Source organism: Esox lucius, chromosome 6, assembly GCF_011004845.1.
Source record: "Esox lucius isolate fEsoLuc1 chromosome 6, fEsoLuc1.pri, whole genome shotgun sequence".
NCBI classification, from domain to species: domain Eukaryota; kingdom Metazoa; phylum Chordata; class Actinopteri; order Esociformes; family Esocidae; genus Esox; species Esox lucius.
The window spans coordinates 301,138-323,384 of record NC_047574.1 but is presented as its reverse complement, the minus strand read 5'-3'; the positions used below and the strand labels follow the sequence as shown (position 1 = coordinate 323,384).

The 22,247-nt window shown below is 44.5% G+C and overlaps 1 protein-coding gene across 1 annotated transcript in view; it reads left to right on the top strand.

Annotated features, from left to right (window-relative positions):
- The window catches only part of LOC105027570 (caskin-2), a 69,428-nt gene that overhangs the window by 46,416 nt on the left and 765 nt on the right, over nucleotides 1-22,247 (top strand). Inside the window, exons 12-20 of the mRNA XM_020044040.3 lie at nucleotides 1,862-1,993; nucleotides 3,265-3,354; nucleotides 3,624-3,802; nucleotides 4,282-4,366; nucleotides 17,094-17,176; nucleotides 17,300-17,410; nucleotides 17,526-17,627; nucleotides 18,986-19,124; nucleotides 19,244-22,055. Of these exons, the coding sequence (XP_019899599.3) occupies nucleotides 1,862-1,993; nucleotides 3,265-3,354; nucleotides 3,624-3,802; nucleotides 4,282-4,366; nucleotides 17,094-17,176; nucleotides 17,300-17,410; nucleotides 17,526-17,627; nucleotides 18,986-19,124; nucleotides 19,244-22,055 (3,733 nt within the window). The remainder of the gene's footprint in view (nucleotides 1-1,861; nucleotides 1,994-3,264; nucleotides 3,355-3,623; nucleotides 3,803-4,281; nucleotides 4,367-17,093; nucleotides 17,177-17,299; nucleotides 17,411-17,525; nucleotides 17,628-18,985; nucleotides 19,125-19,243; nucleotides 22,056-22,247) is intronic.

The following is a 22,247-nucleotide window of genomic DNA, read 5'->3' as shown; positions in this document are numbered from 1 at the left end:
TTTGTATTATTACCTTGTTGCAAGATCCATATTATTTCAACTTCAGCTTTTTAACAGATGGCCTCACAATTCTTGTTTGAATCAATGAACCAAACATACAGACGCAACCCATTTCTTTATCGGATTAGTTGTACATTTCTATATATAGAGGATATAAAATGTATACATACCCCTACAGTGCCAGGTTTTTGTGATGTGAAAGAATGAGACAAAGATCAATCATGTCAGAACTTTTTCCACTTTTAATTTGATCTAAATTGTGAACAATTCAATTGAATAAAAAACTGAAATCTTCCAGGGGGAAAAATGAAAAATAAAAACCTTACAATAACCTGGTTGCACAGTGTGCACACCCTCTAATTACTGGGGATGTGGCTGTGTTCAGAATTAACCAATCACATTCAAACTCATGTTAAATAGACGTCATTACACACCTGCCAAAATTTAAAGTTCAGCTGTTTTAGTAGGATTTTCCTGACCTTAGTTGCATCTCAGAGCTTAAGCCATGGTCCACAGAGGGCTTCCAAAGCATCAGAGGGATCTCATTGTTGATAGATATCAGTCAGGAGAAGGTTACAAAATAATTTCTGAAGCATTAGATATATCATGGAACACAGTGAAGACAGGCATTATCAAGTGGAGAAAATATGGCACAACATAGACTTTACCAAGAAATGGACGTCCCTCCGAAATTGATGAAAAGATGAGAAGACAACTAGTCTCCCAAAAGCACGTGGGAAAATGTGTTATGGTCTGATTATATCAAGGTTGAACTTTTTGGCCATAATTCCAAAAGGTATGTTTGGCGCAAAAACAGCACTGCACATCACCCAAAGAACACCATACCCACTGTGAAGCATGGTGGTGGCAGCATGGAACCGGGGCCTTAGTCAGGGTGGAGGGAATTATGAACAGTTCCAAATACCAGGCAATTTTGGCACAAAACCTTCAGGCATCCGTTAGAAAGCTGAAGATGAAGAGGAAGTTCACCTTTCAGCACGACAACGACCCAAAGCACACATCCAAATCCACAAAAGCATGGCTTCACCAGAAGAAGATTAACATTTTGGAATAGCCCAACCAGAGCCCAGACCTGAATCCAATTGAATATATGTGGGGTGATCTGAAGAGGGCTGTGCACAGGAGATGTCCTCACAATCTGACAGATTTTGAGTGCTTTTGCCAAGAAGAGTGGGCAAATATTGCCACATCAAGATGTGCCATGCTACTAGACTCCTTCCCAAAAAGACTGAGTACTGTAATACAATCTAAAGGTGTTTCAACAAAGTATTAGTTTAAGGGTGTGCACACTTATACAACCAGGTTATTGTGAGGATTTTATTTTAAATGTTTCCCCTTCAAAGATTTCAGTTTGTTTTTCAATTGAATTGTTCACATTATAGGTCACATTAAAGGTGGAAAAAGTTCTGACATGAGTTATATTTGTCTCATTCTTTTACATCACAAGAACCTGGCTTTTTAACAGGGGTGTGTAGACTTTTTATATCCACTGTAAATACTACTAATCGAAACAAATGCCTGTGTTGCATCTATGGTCTTTGCAATATAAATGTCAAAGGTTTTGTGATTAACAAGCTTTCTGACTCGTGTGTGTCTTTAAGTGTTTGTGTATTTATTTTTGTGTGTCTGTGCACACACTCACACTAAGACCATAGTAAGCCTCTTTCATCAATGTTGCTGACAAGAATGCTCTCTCTATGTACTGCTACTTCCATTTGGTCCCATTCATTCACTAGATATTACATTAGGAGCTTGGTGCTTCATTCTGCTGTCTTAACATTTTTATGAATCTATGTACCAGTAAAGTTTTCTGTGTTTCTGTTCTCCTCCTGGCCTGCAGGAGGCTCTCTCACACGTCAGGTCTCATTGCCATGCCAACGTCAACAGCACTTCCTGTCCAGAGCTCCTCTTACTAGCCTTGGATCCGCCCCCCGGACTGATGACTCATACACCCTGTCCTACAACCCCCCAGGTACACACACTACCCCCCAACCCCCCAGATACACACACTACCCCCCAACCCCCCAGATACACACACTACCCCCCAACCCCCCAGATACACACACTACCCCCCAACCCCCCAGATACACACACTACCCCCCCACCCCCCAGATACACACACTACCCCCCAACCCCCCAGATACACACACTACCCCCCCAGATACACACACTACCCCCCAACCCCCCAGATACACACACTACCCCCCAACCCCCCAGATACACACACTACCCCCCCACCCCCCAGATACACACACTACCCCCCCACCCCCCAGATACACACACTACCCCCCAACCCCCCAGATACACACACTACCCCCCCAGATACACACACTACCCCCCAACCCCCCAGATACACACACTACCCCCCCCCCCCCCCAGATACACACACTACCCCCCCCCCCCCCAGATACACACACTACCCCCCAACCCCCCAGATACACACACTACCCCCCAACCCCCCAGATACACACACTACCCCCCCACCCCCCAGATACAAACACTACCCCCCCCCCAGATACACACACTACCCCCCCAGATACACACACTACCCCCCAACCCCCCAGATACACACACTACCCCCCCAGATACACACACTACCCCCCCCCCCCACCCAGATACACACACTACCCCCCCACCCCCCAGATACAAACACTACCCCCCACCCAGATACACACACTACCCCCCCAGATACACACACTACCCCCCAACCCCCCAGATACACACACTACCCCCCCAGATACACACACTACCCCCCCCCCACCCAGATACACACACTACCCCCCCACCCCCCAGATAAACACACTACCCCCCAACCCCCCAGGTACACACACTACCCCCCAACCCCCCAGATACACACACTACCCCCCAACCCCCCAGGTACACACACTACCCCCCAACCCCCCAGATACACACACTACCCCCCCCCCCCCAGATACACACACTACCCCCACCACCCAGATACACACACTACCCCCCCCCCCCAGATACACACACTACCCACCCCCCCCCAGATACACACACTACCCCCCCACCCCCCAGTCTACTACCAATACCAGACCTCCCAATATCCAGACATCCTGCTGGTGACTTCCCAATACAAGACCTCCTAATACCAGATCTCCTACTGGTGACCTCCTAATACCAGTACCCAGACCTCCTGCTCAGTCACCTGGCCTGGTATGGGGTTGCCCAGCTCTCCCCCACACCTCCCTAGAGCTGGCTGACAGTGTGTGTATTTGTTAGGTTCCTGTGTACCTGGCAGTGTCTTCCCAGCCCCATCTAGTCCAGCTAGCCCCAGTGAGGACATATGGGTCCTCAGGAACTCTTCCACTGGTAAGAGTGTGTCCCCAGCCACCCAGACCTCGAGATGTCCCCCACTAGGCTATTAATGACCCATTCCCTGCCTAGTAAATAAAGACCCATGCTGTTGACCTGCCCCTTCTGAGTGTCTTCCCCAGCTCATTCTGATGTTCACTGTGCCTAATACAGTTCATTCAAAACCCCTCTGTCCTTCTACCTCTCTGATGACATGTGGGGGAGCCAGGAGAAACTGACTTTGCTACGTCAGTAAAATATTGGGTTCTCTGTCATTGTTTCTCTAGCAGGAGACAGGAACAGCGTTGGCAGCGCAGGCAGCAGCGCAGGCAGCAGCGCAGGCAGCAGCGCAGGCAGCATGGGCAGTAGTCGTAGTGCCGGAAGTGGGCGGAGCTCAGACAACGACTCCAGACAGAATGGGATTGGTCAGACCATGACTGCCGCAGTGGAAGCCTGCACCAACACAGTGAGCTCAGTGACCTGTTACACTTACCAGTGTCTGCCATCAAGATTACACACCCTTGTTAGTAGTGTTTGTTCTTGGACCTGGGGTTTGGCCGTACGTATTTGGTTTGGCCGTACGAGCGTACAAACTCATCATGTCGGGGCCAATGGCTCCTTTCATTGCAAAGAAGGGAAGAGTGGCAAGTGAGTGGTTTGTTGGGCAACGCGGTTTGGGAGGAGAGGAAATAGGGTTTCTCAAATTTATGCAAATCAAACTGTTCGGATGCCAGGACGCCAAACAAGGCACTCTGGGTGGTGCCTGCATTACTATCCAAATTTTAGCCATTTGTGGGTACACACAGTTAGCGCTGCAGACCTTAGTGAGAACATTTGAATCAGCTATGTCATGGTAGGCCAATGTCCCCATTTGGACCCACAGGATTGACCACCACTGAGTTGACCACAGTTAGCTTAACAGTGTTTTCCTCTCTCTATGTGTAGCTGGTGCCCCCTGCTGGTGAGTCTGGAAAACTGCAGTTCATCCAGACTGGATCCAATTGCAGCACACGATGTGAAGGACCTGCAAGTCAGTTACACCTTACACCCATCCTCCCCTCACTTACCCATTCCTCTTGTTTTACATTTAACATGTGTTTACATAAACAAAATTATAATAATTAAAATCTTGCATGAGTGGGATCAATTAAAAAGACATTACAGAAAATGTTCAATAATGCTCCCAATAAGTACATTTTCCTATTCATACATCGCATTTGCCTTTTTCAAACCCAGAAACGTTAGATTCATATGTTGTCTGTAATGTGGTCATACATATATTCATCAGTATTGATCTTTTATCTAGCTCATTTACTCTGTGAGGTCCAACTGTTCTCAGGCCAGGTCTATAGTCATTATCTACCACCACAGGCCAAAGGGTTAGGGTACAATCGTTTTCTTCCGTCTAAACACTGCAACTTACTTTCTCCTCAAACCAGTATAGACATTAGTGCCAGGAGATTTTATCTCACCAAAATATAAAAGAATGTGAGTCCCAAATTGCCTCCTTGTATCTGCTTAGTGGAGTACTTTGTAGTAATATAATAAGCACTGCACTATATAAGTATAGTTTGCCATTTGGGATGTACTGTAAACAAAAGCTCAGCCTTTACACAGAAGCAATAACGGTGGTGGAATGAGTCTTTGTTCTCTCATCTGGGGGTACAGAACTGGAAGGCAGAGAGAGCAGATCAGTATGTGGTCAGCTTTTAGGGTGTTACATTGAGAAACTCCTAAACAACCTGGATGGACCGCAGTGAATGACTTTAACAGGACAGAAATGTGGAGCAGGTTTGAGAGAAAGAAGAGACAGAATAACAGAAAACAGGAAAACAAGAGTAAGAGTATTAGACATTGAGTTTAATTAGAAGGAAAGGGAGGGTGAGAGTTAGAAGCAGAGCTATAGACTGAAGTAAGAAAGTTTGAGAGCAGAAAGAGAATTACAGAAGGAGAGTTTAAGATGAAAAAAGAGTATAACAGAAAGTTATTCTTATGCAGTTGATACTGGAGGCAGGAAAATGCATATGGATATAGTTGATACTGGAAACAGAGGACAGAAGGATATAGTTGATTCTGGTATTAGAAATGGAGGGAATGATATATCTCTCCGGGAGCCATCACCTTATCGTGGTGGAGAGGTTTGTGTGTTCCTATGAACCTGAGGGCTGTGTTGTCCGGGCCTTACTGCTGCTGGTAGGGTTTCCCATGGCAAAGTGGTCTCAGGGTAGGAGCCAGACTAAGAATGGTTCAAAATAACCCTATCTACAAACGAGAAAGAGGAGGATTTACCCTGCCCGGAGGAAGCCCGGGGGCCCCGTCTGGAGCCAGGCCCAGAGGGAGGGCTCGCCGGCGAGCCCGGTCGGTCAATGCCAGGAATAGCAACGTGGCACCCCCCTCTCCATCCTATGGGCCCACCACTCATGGGAGGAACCGCTGGGCTCGGGTGCGCTGCCATATGGGTGGCAGTGAAGGCCAGGGAGGTGGAGCGCTGTCAGTTAGATCTGGTGGAGCTTACATCCACACGCAGTCTCTGTTCTGTTTTGGACACTCGGGTAAAGAGAGGGGCGGAGCTGTCAACCGATCACCATCTGGTGGTGAGTTGGGTCAGGGGGTGGGGGAAGACTCTGGACAGACCGGGAAAACCCAAACGGGTAGTGCGAGTAAACTGGGAACGTCTGGAGGCCCTGTTCGAAAGATATTCAACTCACACCTCCAGCAGAGCTTTTCTGGCATCCCTGTGGAGGTTGGGGGCATTGAACCTGAGTGGTCGATGTTCAAAGCCTCCATTGCCGAAGTTGCGGAGGGGAGCTGTGGTCTAAAGGTCTAAGGTGCATCAAGGGGCGGTAACCCTCGAACACCCTGGTGGACACCGGTGGTCAGGGAAGCCGGCCGACTGAAGAAGGAGGCCTTCTGGGATATGTTATCCCGGAGGACGTCGGAGACGGTTGCAGTGTACCGACAGACCCGAAGGGCTGCGACCTCTGCTATGAAAGAGGCAAAACAGCAGGTGTGGGAGGAATTTGGGGAAGCCATGGAGAAGGATTTTCGGTCGGCACCAAGGTGTTTCTGGAAAACCGTCCACCACCTCAGGAGGGGAAAACGGGGAACTATCCTAGCTGTGTACAGTAAGGATGGGACACTGTTGACCTCAACTGAGGAAGTAATTAGGCGATGGAAGGAACACTTTGAGGAACTCCTAAATCCAACTAACACGCCCTCTATAGTGGAGGCAGAGCTGGAGGCTGATGGGGAAGTATCGTCAATCTTCTTAGCAGAAGTCACTGAGGTAGTCAAACAACTCCACAGTGGCAAAACTCCGGGGGTTGACAAGAACCGTCCAGAAATGTTGAAAGCTTTGGGTGTGGAGGGGATGTCTTGGATGACACGCCTCTTTAACATTGCATGGGAAAGTGCCTAAGTAGTGGCGGACCGGGGTGGTGGTTCCCCTGTTCAAAAAGGGGGACCAGAGGGTGTGTGCCAATTACAGGGGTATCACACTTCTCAGCCTCCCTGGGAAAGTCTACTCAAAGGTACTGGGAAGGAGGGTTCGGCAGATAGTCGAACCTCAGATTAAAGAGGGACAATGTGGATTCCGTCCTGGTCACGGAACAACCGACCAGCTCTTTACACTTGCAAGGATCCTGGAGGGGGCCTGGGAATATGCCCATCCAGTCTACATGTGTTTTATGGATCTGGAGAAGGCGTATGACCGGATCCCCTGGGAGATACTGTGGGAGGTGCTGCGGGAGTATGGGGTGAGGATCCAATCCCTGTACGTCCAAAGTGAGAGCTGTGTTCGGGTTCTTGGTAGTAAGTCGGACTCGTTCCAGGTGGGGGTTGGCATCCGCCAGGGCTGCGCTTTGTCACCAATCCTGTTCGTAACTTTTATGGACAGGATATCGAGGCGTAGTCGGGGTGGGGAGGGGTTGCAGTTTGGTGGGCTGGGGATCTCATCGCTGCTTTTTGGGGATGATGTGGTCCTGATGGCATCATCGGTCTGTGACATTCAGCACTCACTGGACCGGTTTGCAGCCGAGTGCGAAGTGATTGGGATGAGGATTAGAACCTCTAAATCTGAGGCCATGGTTCTCAGCAGGAAACCAATGGAGTGCCTCCTCCGAGTAGGGAATGAGGTGTTACCCCAAGTAAAGGAGTTCAAGTATCTCTGGGTCTTGTTCGCGAGTGAGGGGACAATGGAGCGGGAGATTGGCCGGAGAATCGGAGCAGCGGGGGCGGTATTGCATTCGCTTTACTGCACCGTTGTGATGAAAAGAGAGCTGATCCGGAAGGCAAAGCTCTCGGTTTTCTCAGAAGGGTGGCTGGCTTCTCCCTTAGGGATAGGCTGAGAAGCTAAGCCATCCATGAGGAACTCGGAGTAGAGCAGCTGCTCCTTTGCATCGAAAAAAGCCAGTTGAGGTGGTTCGGGCATCTGGTAAGGATGCCCCCAGGACGTCTCCCTAGGGATGTGTTCCAGGCACATCCAGCTGGGAGGAGACCTCGATGTAGGCCCAGGACTAGGTGGAGAGATTATATTTCGACACTAGCCTGGAAACGCCTCGGGATCCCCCAGTTGGAGCTGGCAAATGTGGCTCGGGAAAGGGAAGTTTGGGTTTCCCCTGCTGGAGCATGAGAATTATATAGTTGTTACTGGAAACAGAAATGCAGAGAATGATATAGTTCATACTGGAAACAGAAATGGAGAGAAGGATATAGTTCATACTGGAAACAGAAATGGAGAGAAGGATATAGTTCATACTGGAAACAGAAATGGAGAGAAGGATATAGTTCATACTGGAAACAGAAATGGAGAGAGGGATATAGTTCATACTGGAAACAGAAAACACAGAAGGTTATAGTTGATACTGGAAACAGAGAAAAGGACAGAAAGACAGGGAGTGGTTTATGAATCCCTGAGGGTGCTGTTTTGAAGTCCACAATTCCACAGGCAGGATGAGTTGTTTAAAGAGAGTAAGTCCACCAGGCATCTTGTTCCAATGGAGTAAGTTATGGACTTTGTTATTCTGACTTTTCCTTGGTATTGTTGGCAATCTGTCTGGTTATGTTTTGTTGGTAGTGGGATTATATTTAGACTGAACATGATTAACAGCAATTCTGAAATGAAGTATGGCAGAGAAAAGTGGTATAAAGGTTGATTGGTTTAACATCTAGAAAATGTGTAGCAATATGCTATTCATAGGGACGGTGTGTTCTCTGTATGTAATGCAGCCTGGCTTTCCCTCTCTAAACCTCTCTCTCTCCCTCTCTCTCCCACTGTCTCTGTCTGTATGCCTTTAGAGTTGATTGGGAGTAAGTATTGGTTTATAGGTTAACAATAAAACCTTAAAAAAAACACATACGAACTGATACCTTACAGATAAATAATATTTAAACCAGGCTAGAACATGTCCACATAGCCCAATATGGGTTTCCAGTCTCTCTAAGAGAAGGGAGTGATCAATAGTGTCAAAAGTAGCACTAAGATCAAGGAGCAACCTAGGATATGGCAAGAATTTGGGTGGAAGAACATTATAAGATTTTTCATAACACAAAAGGTAAAGGGGATATATGCACCAGATCAGAAACCATGTTGGAGGTTGTGTGGTCAAGTGGATGCAGACCAGACTCATGTGTTTTGGAAATGTCAGAAGATGGAGGGATACTGGGAGGGAGTGTGGAGTGTGCTGAGGGAGATACTGGGATATGAGATACCAAAGACTTGTTTGGTATTATATCTGGGGAACATTTCACAAGAAGAGGTACAAGGAGGAGATGAATACCTGGTGAAAGTATTGTTGGTGGCGAGCAGGAAGGCAATTACAAGGCCCTGGTATAAGGTAGACCCCCCAACTAGAGAACAGTGGCTAAACATAGTGGAGGAGATTTATTACATGGAGAGGTTCACTCATACCTTGAGAATGCGGGAGGAACAGTTTGAAGGGAAATGGGAGAAGTGGAAATATTACAGAAGGGGTGAGGACGATATCACTAGGAATGACAACTGAACAGGACAGAATTGTTGCATTGTGACCGAATGGAAGAACCCATAAGCTGTGAATGGGATGTTACTGTTTTCTTTTCTTTTTTATTGGTGTGTATTATTGTATCTAAATGAAAAAATCCTAAATAAAAATCAAAGTAAAAAAAAAAAATAGATCAAGGAGAAACAGGATGGATGCAGAACCTTTGTCTGAGGCCATTAGAAGGTAATTTGTTACCTTCACAAGTGCAGTCTCAGTACTATGTAGAATCTGAGCATTAACAATTACAATATGAATGTACGTTTCATTGGAAGTGAATGTGCCTAGATAATGAGAACAACAGAAACCTCTCTGTTTAGATTATCTCTCAGTAGGTAGCGCTCTAATGACAGGAATGTTTACGATGGCCATATGGCATGGGGGTTGACTTCTAAAAAGTTAGAAACGCCCTTAATGTATAGGCTAGCTGGTAACCAACATTACAGTGAGAAGAGATTGATTGAGATGAGATTGAGGTTGTATAAGGAAGACCAGGTCCGTAACCTCATGAACAAGACTTTCTAATGCTGCAATAAATAATATACTTTCTCTCTCCCTTGACAAACGGGTATGCTAATTATTACAACCACTATACGAAACGGCCGATTTCTAACATGATGGTGCCGTGACCCGGATGGATATGTTTTAACGATTCTGCTGAACTTCAGCTGGAGAGCTTAGGGGCTCGATTTGCAATCGCGAGGAATACGTTGTTTTTCCCGGTTACTGGTTGCTGAAGACAACTGAACAGTGAGTCATAAAACTACGCCATAGAACGAACTGTCAAGATTGCAAAAAAGCGTTAGTTTGCCCAAAGAAGCCCTATGACGACCCGACTAGGCCGTGATTTTTATTGCGTGGAATCTGTCTGAGGGTGCGGACAGTCCGTCTCAATTTGTTGGGGCGTTGACCGGTGTGCTTCAGTGCTGAACTGTATTCCATGTCCACATAGTATGATGACACTCCATTTTCCTTTTCGGGATTAGTGTGTGATATTGTATTTTTCGGCAATTATACAGTGACTTGTACAAGTAAAAATATAATGCCGTCCAGTTGTACAAATACAACAAGAGGACTGCAGCCTCTGACGCGCATAATGCGTTCATGTTTAAAAAGCAAGGCGCGAATAGGATACCATCAAGAACGAAAAGGATCATTAACAACGATGCCTGGACTCGAAATGGACAGAAAGAAAAAGAACGTTTTCCGGCTAAACAAGATGGATTCCGAGGAAGTTGTATATGGACAGATGGAGAGTGAGGTACAGACGAAGAGAGAAGACAGAGGAAAGTTAAGATGGCCGAGAAAGGACAAAAGTCGAAAGGCGCAAAAGGAGACAATCGAAATGGACGAAGATTCATTCTGTTTGACCACCTGGCTGACCGAGAGTAGTCTCAAGATGGAGTCTCTCTTATGGGATCCTGGAATCATGGACAATACTAGGAACTGACGTGAGCTTTCATAATCATTGATTCAGAGTTCTTAAATGTTTATTTCCTAAAAATGTATCGTACTTAATCATTAAATGAAGCTGGAACTTATCAAGGAAACCTGATCACCTTCCTCGGTAATAGCCAAGCTTATTTAATTAAATATTACATGTAGTTTGAGAAGCAATTGAATGTTATATAGCATGTTTTACTTGGCATTCGAAATAGCCTGTTTTGTTCTGTCATGCTTGAACATGTTTTAATAGGTATTCAAGAAATAACCTGTTTTGTTGTGCTTTGTCATGTGTACTTATGTAATTTTGAGTCAAACGTATTTACTGCGTTGATGATAATGTTTAAAACCGTAAGGCCTCAAGGGGGGTCTCACTACAATGTAGTACTTGTCTGTGGTACTTGTCTGTTGCTTGCTGAGCTGTTCGCTAGCACAAGTGGGTACGTCTGAAACCTATGATGAATTAGAATTTGGTACAATGATTTTCTAATCTGGTAAAATAGTCTCAAGGTTGTCTAACAAAAAGGTTAACGTATTGTGTTTTCGCTCTCCTTATATATTGTATAAGTTGTAGGATGAAGAATCCACATGGTGATAGACTTGTACGTTAAGGAGACACGCAGTGTCCCATGAGGACTGAATTTGAATCCAATAGTCATAGCCTTAAAAAAAAAGGGTAATACAGCTGAAGCGAGTTTATTCACTAACATAACAATTAGATGTATTTTAAATGCTGAATTGAGTTTGGTTAAATAATATAGTTTCTCTTATTTGTATTTACCAACGATAACTGGGATAATGCTTGTTTTCAAAACCAACACCTGATACTCGTTAATGGAGTTCAAATTCTAAAATGGTAAATTGACTAATGAACAAATAGAGTATTGATGTAACCGTGTTTAAGGCCTACATTGAGTTTCCTTTGGATTACTTATTGTACCTTGATTTTAGTGACGTCATACATCTGTTTTCTGTCTGGATTGCCATTCTTAAGAGTTTCTTAATTTCCACCCTAATGTTGAGTTGTTGTATTGATAATGATGAGCACATTTCTACAAACTGCGAAAATATTAGATGGGTTGGACACTAAATCAAAATCTCCAGTTAACCAAGGATGTCGACTAAATTGATAGGATAGTCTGAGGACCATAAACTAACATTTGGCCTTTTTAATGGATTACCATAAATGGGTGGAGCTCATAGTAGCAACCTTTCCCCTTACATCAGAGTAGCCTATTACTAAGGGTTAAATTTGAGTGTTCAGTCTGGTCTCATCTATGGTAATTTTATCAACAAAAGCATATACAGTTTTGGGATAAACAAACATTAAGTGAAAGCTAAATATATTTTCCTCTCATTAGCTTTAATGTTGAAATGTATGATTTTGAAACCAACTAAAGTGAGGGTAGAGACCAAAAGTCATCCCCCATTGTTGATGATGGAACAAAGAAAAAGCATAAAGTTGTGATTTAGGGTTTGGCTGACCGCCACTATTTGGAATAAAAATTAATCTAACTTTGCAAATTCCCTAAAATTTAGGAGGTTGCTCAAGACACTTTGTGTTTTTCATGAGGTAGTTTGGCCGTTGCCTGTTAAAATTCTAAAGTTGTATGCTGTAGCTATGCTAATACAATTGCCCTGGTGGTTGCAACAGGTAAACCACTGCACATGGGCTGGAGTTTTTGACTCCTACAATTTAGTTGCACAGTTTATCCCCTGGGTGCCAAACAATTTAGTTAGGCATGTGCCAAGAAACTACAGGATATTATAAATGCATGATAGCCAATTTCACAGACCTGTGTGATGGTACTGTGGTAAAGACAAATTTGAGAGCTGTTTAGCTATGTGGTAAAATTTGTTAATGGGTTATATGGTTTATAATTCCTTCGCACAAGCGACCGTGTTGCACATTGATGTCTTTGTATTAGTGAATGTTCGTGTTTTTTAACTTGTTCACTTTGTTTTGATGAATATACAGGATGCAACTCCTTATCGAATGGATTATAGATACATCCCTACTACCAATTCTCTATTTTTCATGTCTGTCCTGAAAAGATGGCCAGTGTGGGTTCAGGATGGCGCCTCCTGTAGCCTTATTTGTCATTGTTTTGCATTCACTCATGGTGTCATTTTCCATTGACTTAATGAAATGAAGGCAGGGGGGATGTATGATATGATAATTGATTATGATTGGAAAGAGTTGACCTTAGGGCTCAAGGCAAATCAAATTGGTATTTATAAGGAGTTTTGTGAAAAAATTAGTTTTTCCTGTTTGCATAGTTATAACGGAGCATTGGCATCTGTTATGTTTTACATTTTCCATTTACAGGATGTTTTTAATTGGTTTATTTGGAAATTGTTTTGTTTGATGTAAGGTCTAACATTTTAATGGTTGAATAGTATATATCTAACCATTTCTGATTTGGCTAAGCAAAGTCAAGTCTGACAATATTATTCCACTGCTGGTTGCTATTGGGCAATAATATAGCACAAGGAGTCAAACAACAACAAAGCCAGTTCTGGATGGAAAAGGAACTTTGACATAGACTTATGGAAACTTGTCTGAATAGGGTGTATGCTTCACTCTGAAGATGGAACTTCTGAGATCCACAAGTTTCAGGACTGATCTATTGTCTTCATTGTTGGGAGTTGACGGAACCATACCCAGTGGATGAAAGTCCGATGGACTGTTGAACCACAATAATCATTGTTTTGCAGTTATACTTTCAACAGATCAGGACATCACAACCCCTTTTCTGATGATACATCACGTCACTGACTGGACACAGACAACTGAGTGTGTGAGTACCAGCAACATGTTCAAAAAGGACCTCTACAACCACATTGGTTGAATCTGTTTCGAATTTTCCTGACCACTCACATGGCAGAACGCTGCCAGGGTCAGATCACTTGGCTTCACACTCCATTTCTAGATGAATCATCAACAGCGAGATGAGAGGAGAATCCACCTGAGTCCTGAAGGACTCCACATACTACAGGTCAGAGTACCACGGGCCAGTTGACTGGAAAGGTCACATGGTCCCACCACAGTGGAAGACACTGTTGTGGTGTTAATCTTGATTAAGTGAAGTGTTGGAAACTCACTGTTTACACCTACACTGACTTTATACACCTACATTATACACCTACACTGACTTGTTAGGACAACCAGGCAATTTGCTGGGTCCACATCACACTGACTGCAATAACTGATTTTGGAACTTTCATCACTGATGCAAGACAAAGAAAACTGAAGACAAGAACTGAAGGACACTTGATTGGAAACTAACTTCCTTCCTTACAATCTAAGATTTTCCTAAATAAACTGATATGGTGATTTCATATGTATGAAGGTTTGTTTCTCGCAAGACAGGTGGGAAACTCTATACGATGACAATCCCAGTATTGGACTTCGGCGTATTTGTGATGATGCTTAATTATCTACATTATGATGACTATCATGGTATGTTTGGACAGGGAAGTGTCCCCTATTATAGGTAGTCCCTGTCAAAGGTAGATGTTTTCCCTATTTTATAGGTAGAAATCTGTTACAGGTACAACAGGATATGCATAAGTCTTTTGTATGATTTTGTCGCATGGATCATGATATGGACAAGTGGGGTTTTGATTGTTCAATGGACTTTGGGGGAAATGTTTTATTCATGATGTGATGTTGAGTCTGGTTTTCTGCAGAACACTGTTAACACTGATAATAACCTGTTGATGTCAATGTTTCTTGACCTTTATAATCTGAGGTGGGGACAGGATTGATGACTGTCATACATTGAGTTATGTGTCGGAGTGTGGTGTGTCAATTGTCTTGTTTACATTCATTTTCATTTGAGGAACAATAAGACCTGATTGGTCAGATACTAATTTTGTTCTTTCATTTTAGTCATTTGTAACATATGCGTATGGGCCTCTTCTTTTCATTAGGAATTGAATTGTAATGTTTTATCAAACATGTAATGTTTTTCTTTAAATGTTTGATAGGGGGGACTGTAGAATCTGAGCATTAACAATTACAATATGAATGCACGTTTCATTGGAAGTGAATGTGCCTAGATAATGAGAACAACAGAAACCTCTCTGTTTAGATTATCTCTCTGTAGGTAGCGCTCTAATGACAGGAATGTTTACGATGGCCATATGGCATGGGGGTTGACTTCTAAAAAGTTAGGAACGCCCTTAATGTATAGGCTAGCTGGTAACCAACATTACAGTGAGAAGAGATACTGAGATGAGATTGAGGTTGTGTAAGGAAGACCAGGTCCGTAACCTTATGAACAAGACTTTCTAATGCTGCAATAAATAATATACTTTCTCTCTCCCTTGACAAACGGGTATGCTAATTATTACAACCACTATACGAAACGGCCGATTTCTAACAACTATGATGGGGTCTGAAACTGGAGTGGAGCATTTCATAAATATTATTTGTCTTCAGGAAGGCATTCAGTTGTTGGGAAACCGATTTTTCTATGATTTTTGAGAGGAACAGGAGGTTCGATATTGGCCTATAATTATTTAATATATCTGGATTCAGAGAATATATTTTTTTAGAAGAAGCTTAATTTCCGCTATTTTTAGTGAGTTTGGTACACATCCGGAGGATAGGCTGACCTAGCACAGGAAATAGCGCCTTAAGTTGGAATTGGGTCTAGCTGACAATTTGTGGGTTTAGAACTCATTACTAATTTAGTGAATGTGTCAAGCGATACAGGATCAAAAAAATCTAGTTTCCCCATTGATACAAGGTCAGGGAACTTAGGTTTTGAGGACTATATATATTTAAGGAGGAGTCTGTTATTTTTCCTCTAATGGTTATGATCTTTTCATCAATGTAGTTAATGTATTAACTGCTGCTAAAGCAAAGACCCACTTCACTTGTCTTCATCTTTGCAACTGTAACAAAAATAAATTTTGGATAGTTTTTTTCACCTCAATCAGGTTGGAGAAATAAGCTGTTCAAGCAGATGTGAGTGCTTTTCGGTATTGTAGTGTACTGTCTATCCAGGCTTGTCTGAATACTTCCAACTTGCTGGAGCGACAATTTCACTCTAACCTGGAGGCTTGTGTGTGAGTACTCTAGTATTGTCTGTGTACCAGGGAACAAGTTTCTTGTTGTATATTTTTATTTTATTTTTACTGGTACAACCTTATCTAAGGTGTTTCACAGTGTGGAGTTTAGATCCTTGATTAGATTGTTTGAAGATTTATTTTCTCTGTCGTCAATGAGCGAGCCTAGAAGAGTATCAAAAAATCTTTTGGTAGTCTGAACGTTTATATTATGGCTTTTAAAAGTCATTGTTTGGGGTGCAAGTGGGTTTCTTGTTGTGATCGTAAATCAAATAAGACAGTGGCCTGATATTCCAGAAAAATAATTAATCTATTTCTCATGACAGGACTAAATCTAAGGTGTGACTGTGGCAATGTGTTGGACCTGAGACATGTTGTACAAAACCCATTGAGTCAATTATGGCTTCAAAGGCCTTTTGAAGAGGATCATGGGACTTTTCAATATGAATACATTACATTCAGATTTCCTATTTTTCTGTTTTAATGTTTATATGCATATTAAGTATTCTGTAACTTGAGTATTCATATTATGTAATGGCATAAAGATTTGTCAATATGAATGTTGATTACACAAAACCCCCTGTATTGACTACTATTTTTACATACCAACTCGTAATCTGTAGTCTTTTTATGCCAATGACGTATATTGACATTTAGATTACGTATTTCATTTGCAAAAATAGTTTGTGTAATCAACATTCATATTGGGATATTTTAGTCCATTAGTTATTATTTTTGTTTCACATAAGGATTACATATTTCGTATTCCAATGACATATGATTTGTGTAATCAACAAGCGTAAATATATTTTCCCCTATATCACGTTCGGGTTACAAGGGATGAAATAAAAATCTATTGTACATAAACTATGAAATACCAATCAATGTATTGAATAACCCTGTTTGACAGACTGACATGTGTGGAACCAGCTGAGAGAGAGAAATCTTCATTTTCTGTAAAATACGTCTGCTAACTGGCTCTTCAGTGATTCAAGATATTAACATTACTCTTTAGTCTCCCTCCACTCTCTCACTCTCTCCCAGTTCAACTGAAAGGGTGTTTATTGGCAAAAAGTGTATTGACATTGCCACAGCAAGTGCCTAAATATTTTATAAAAACATTAAAGTTGAACATCAGTAAAATAAACCATGACACACACAAAATGTTCAATAGAATGTAGCCATTTGAAATGTTTCATGTCGTCCTCTGTGCCCTAGGTGGACAACTGCATGCCCACCCTGGAACTCAGTCAGAGGAACAAGGCAACTTCACGTGTCCAGATCAAATGTTGGAGGGCAGGGTGAGTTGTCTGGTCGGTGTGTGTTTGTGTGTGGGGTTTTTGGTGTGTGTTTGTGTGTATGTGTGTATGGTTTGGTTTCACTGTGTGACTGTGTGTGTAACCCTCCACATTTTACCTGTGTAGGACTCTGAGGCCATCTACCAATGGTTGTGTGACTTCCAGCTGGAGAGCTACACTAAAAACTTCCTCAGTGCTGGATACGATGTACCTACAATCAGTAGAATGACCCCAGAGGTCAGACACTCTAATTACTCAGTCCTTCATTTACTGATATAGGATAACAATGTTTTGCAGGAATTTCTTTAATTGACAAGCTAGTAGCTCAATAATTGAGTGTGCTTCCCTTCAGGACTTGACAGCTATTGGTGTGACCAAGCCAGGTCACCGGAAGAAGATCTCCATGGAGATAGGCCACTTGAACATCCCTGAGTGGCTGCCAGACTACATCCCTGTAAGAGACATCACCTTCCAACTCTGTCTACAGGGCTATAGTGGAGGGTAGAAAACATCTGGAATAATGTTAAAAAGAGGTGTTTCTTTACCCACTAATGGTTTTCATGGGTTCAATAGTGCAGACTGACTATAACACAGAGAAAGACAGAGAGTTGTGTAGTCTGTGTAATCTTTCAGTCACTTTTCTCATTAAAATGGTATCTTTCATGTATAGATGTACAACCCTGTTTCAAATAAAACCAGATTGCAATGATGTGCAAATAATTTATCCCTACTAATGGTGCCTTCACAGATGTGCAAGTCACCCATGCCATGTGCACTAATACACGCCATACCATCATGGAGGCTGGCATTTGAACTGTGCGCTGATAACAAGCTGGATGGTCCCCCTCTTTAGCCCGCAGGATGTGGCATCTATGATTCTCAAGAATAATTTAAAATGTTGATTGGTCAGACCACAGAACAGGTTTCCACTTCACCTCAGTCCATCTTAAATGAGCTCAGGCCCAGAGAAGGTGGCAGCGTTTCCGGATCATGTTTATATCTGGTTTCTTTGCATTTGTGGATGCAGCGACATACTGCATCCACAAAAACAAGGGTTTTCGGAAGTGTTCCTGAGCCCATGCAATGATTTCCACTACAGAATCCTGTCTATTTTTATTGCAGTACCAGCTGTGGGCCCAAATATCACAGCCATCCAATATTGGTTTTCAGCCTTGTCCCTAGCGTACAGAGATTTCTCTGAATTCTCTGAATCTTGTAATGATATAATAGATGATGAGATCCCCAAACTCTTTGCAATTGTATGTTGAGAAAAGTTTTTCTTAAATTGTTGCACTATTTGCCTGTGCAGTTTTTCACAGAGTGATGAACCCCTCCCCATCTTTACTTCTGACACACCCATCCTCTCTGCAATGCTCTTTTAATAACCAAACATGTTACTGACCTGTTGCCAATTGACCTAATTAGGTGTGTGATATTCCATCAGGTTTAGTTTTTTAGCACTTTTCCAGTGTATTGTTGCCTCTGTTCCAATGTTTTTATACGTGTTTTTGGCATCAAATTCAAGGTGGGCATATATTTTTCAAGAAACATACAAAAATATATAAAAATATACATACAAAAACATACAGAAATAAACATTTGACATGTTGTCTTTTTTCTTTTCAATATAGGTGTTTTTAATGATTTGCACATCATTGCATTCTGTTTTTATTAGCATTTTATGCAGCATACCCACATATTTGGAAATCAGCTGAAAATATTTCTGTCAACAAACTCATTCTCTCTCTCTCTCTCTCCATCTCTCACACTGTCTTTCTCTGTTCATCCATTTGTGTCTCCTCGGTCTGTCAGTCTGAGCTGGCGGAGTGGTTGAGTGCCATCGGTCTCCCTCAGTACCAGAAGAGACTGTGTGAGAACGGATATGACACTATCAGCATCATCAAGGATATCACCTGGGAAGACCTGTCTGAGATAGGAATCACCAAGCTGGGTATGGAACACACAAACACACACACACAAACTCACAAACAAACACAAGGTGTGGCACAAATACAAAACATTTTACTCATGAATGCTTGCATTCTATATTTTAACATCTCTGTCTCCTAGGTCACCAGAAGAAGCTGATGCTGGCTGTGAAGCGCCTGTGTGATCTGCATCGTCATGGCCACAGCCCAGGGCTCCAGTCTAGTAAAACCCCCACAGTTCTGGAACTGGTGGCCATCGAACGGCCTGATCCTGGCACGGACTGCTGTCCCCCGTCACCCAAAACCCCCAGGACCCTCCTGTCTTTCCAGGATAGCGAACTGAGCACAGAGTTACAGGACGCTATGAGTGGGCGAGTTGCTGCAGGTGGGGTTGGGTTAGGGGGGTTTGGGGTGGGTGGGAGGGGTGTGTTGAGGGGCATGGTCCCGCCAATGTCGCTAAGCCAGGAGAGCATCGGAATGCGTTCCCGTGGATCTGGTAATTCTGGAAAATCCGGAAACTCTGGGCATTTTCTGGGGTATTCCCAGGAGCCAAACCAGCAGTCCCTGATGTCAGCTGGAGCGAACACTCGATCAGACGAGAGCTTGGGAGGAGGGGGACGAGAATGGGGGAGAGAGGGGGCTGGGGGAGGAGAGAGGCAGCGATCCACAGACCAGCATGGTCCTGCCCAGCTCCCCACTCAACTTCCCCCCCCACTAATCACCCCTCTTACCCCCCCTCTCACCCCCAGAAAGATGCCCCGCTTTGCCTACCCTGGTTTGCCCATGCCCAGTAAACTCAAACCCTGCCAGTCCTCTGCCCATACCCTCCCCCCCTCTTCTCCCCCCTCTCCATGTCCTGGAGCCTCCCCCACACAGAGGAGCTTTTGCAACCTCCACACCCAGGGAAGAGGCAGCGATCAGGGCCAGCATGGACTATCCAAGCCCCAGGCTGGAGCGGTACCTCTCCCTGGACTAAACCTGGAGGCCCTTCAGAGGCAGAAGAAACGCTCGCAAAGTCTGACCCGCTATGCGCTGTCAGATGGAGAACCAGAAGACGATGAGTCGTCACAGCAGGAATATGCTCCTCCCATAACTATGCCCTCGTATGCCACACTAGGACGCAAACCTGGCCATGGCCAATCAGATTCCTCCACCTCCCAGCGCTACATCAGCCGGAGCCAATCGTTTGGCACCCGCACCCGCCGCAAAGGCCCGCCCCCACAGCCACCTAAGAGGATGAGCTCGGTTAGTGGCAGCCAAGCCAGCCAAATAGGAGGAACGGCGGCAGTGTCAGAACAGGTGGAGGCAGGAAGGATGGAGACGGAGAGTGCAGGCAGTGTGAGAAGTATCACATCCAGGCTACAAGGGTACAAGCCTGGGGACAGTCTCTCCCCTCGCACCCACACCCACAAACCTGTTCCAGCTCTGGGGCTGGGAGGCCTGAAGAGGATGGGAAGTGAAAGAAGGGACAAAGATGGATGGATAGATAGAAGGCTAGAAGAGGAGGGTAAAGGGAGGCAGAGTGGTTCGCAAGTTGAAAGCTCTATGTCCAGTATCTCCAGTGAGAACATCCCATTTGCAGAGGAGGGAAACCTGACCATCAAACAGCGGCCACGGATTGGATCAGGCTGCCAGGCAGAGCCTAACACTCAGCCCCAGGCTTCTCCAGAAGACCCAAAGATGCAGCCTGTAAAATCCCTGGAAGTCCCTGAGTTCAACCTCAAGGAGTCGGACACGGTCAAGCGACGGCGTCAGCCCAGAGATCACGAAACACACACACTAGAAGAGATCTTCACTGCCAGCGAAGACAACAGACACGCAGAGTCACACATGCATGGCAGGTCTAATGGCTTCCACACACACACCAACGGAGACACACAGCCTGAGGAGGAAGCAGAAGTTACAACAGAGGGGGGGTTACTGAGAGAAAGACCCACAGGAAAGGAGCACAAACCTGCCAGCCCTCCTCTCAAACCCGTCCTGACCACCAAACCTGCCAGCCCTCCTCTCAAACCCGTCCTGACCACCAAACCTGCCAGCCCTCCTCTCAAACCCGTCCTGACCACCAAACCTGCCAGCCCTCCTCTCAAACCCGTCCTGACCACCAAACCTGCCAGCCCTCCTCTCAAACCCGCCCTGACCACCAAACCTGCCAGCCCTCCTCTCAAACCCGTCCTGACCACCAAACCTGCCAGCCCTCCTCTCAAACCCGCCCTGACCACCAAACCTGCCAGCCCTCCTCTCAAACCCGTCCTGACCACCAAACCTGCCAGCACTCCTCTCAAATGTGCCCTGAACACCAAATCAGTTAGTCAACAGTCACACACAACTATATCGAAACCAGTCAGTCAACAGTCATACACAACTACATCAAAACCAGTCAGTCAACAGTCACACACAACTACATCAAAACCAGTCAGTCAACAGTCACACACAATTTCATCAAAGCCGGTCAGTCAACAGAAAATAACAACAATGTACAAATCAGGCAGCACACACAATCAGGCGTATGCCACAACCAAAATTCAGGGTCCACATAGACCATATACAACCCCATCTATACCAGCCAGTCTACAAAGACCACACACAACCCCATCTATACCAGCCAGTCCACAGAAAACAACAGCCATTGAATTCCTGGTCGGAGAGGCAGTGAATCTCCAGATACCTCCTGCAGTGTCAGGGTCTGGACCTTCCCAGCTCAGCTCATACAAACCTCCAGCCCCTGTTCCCCTTAATGTCCCTGCACCCTCTGCCCAAGGCCAGGCTGCCCACCCTCTCTGCTACTCCACCTCATGGTGTCCTGGGCAGGTAGGGCAAGCAGGAAAGCCCCAGGCTGCTGAGGCCTGCTCGGAGGGGTTGGTCCAGAGGAGGTTGGAGAAGACAAGCACCTCCCTGGAGGAGGCGCTCAGAGTAGTGGAGAGAAGACTGGCTGAGAACAACTGCACACACAGGTGAGAGACACAAAACACAGGTCATTCTCACACCAGAAAAGACATTACCAAATACTCTAAATAACTGCACTCACAAGTGAGAGACACAAAACACAGGTCATTCTCACACCAGAAAAGACATTACCAAGTACTCTTAATATATATATAGCTTTGTTGCTTTTTCTGCAATAAGAAAATATTAACCCAAGAATT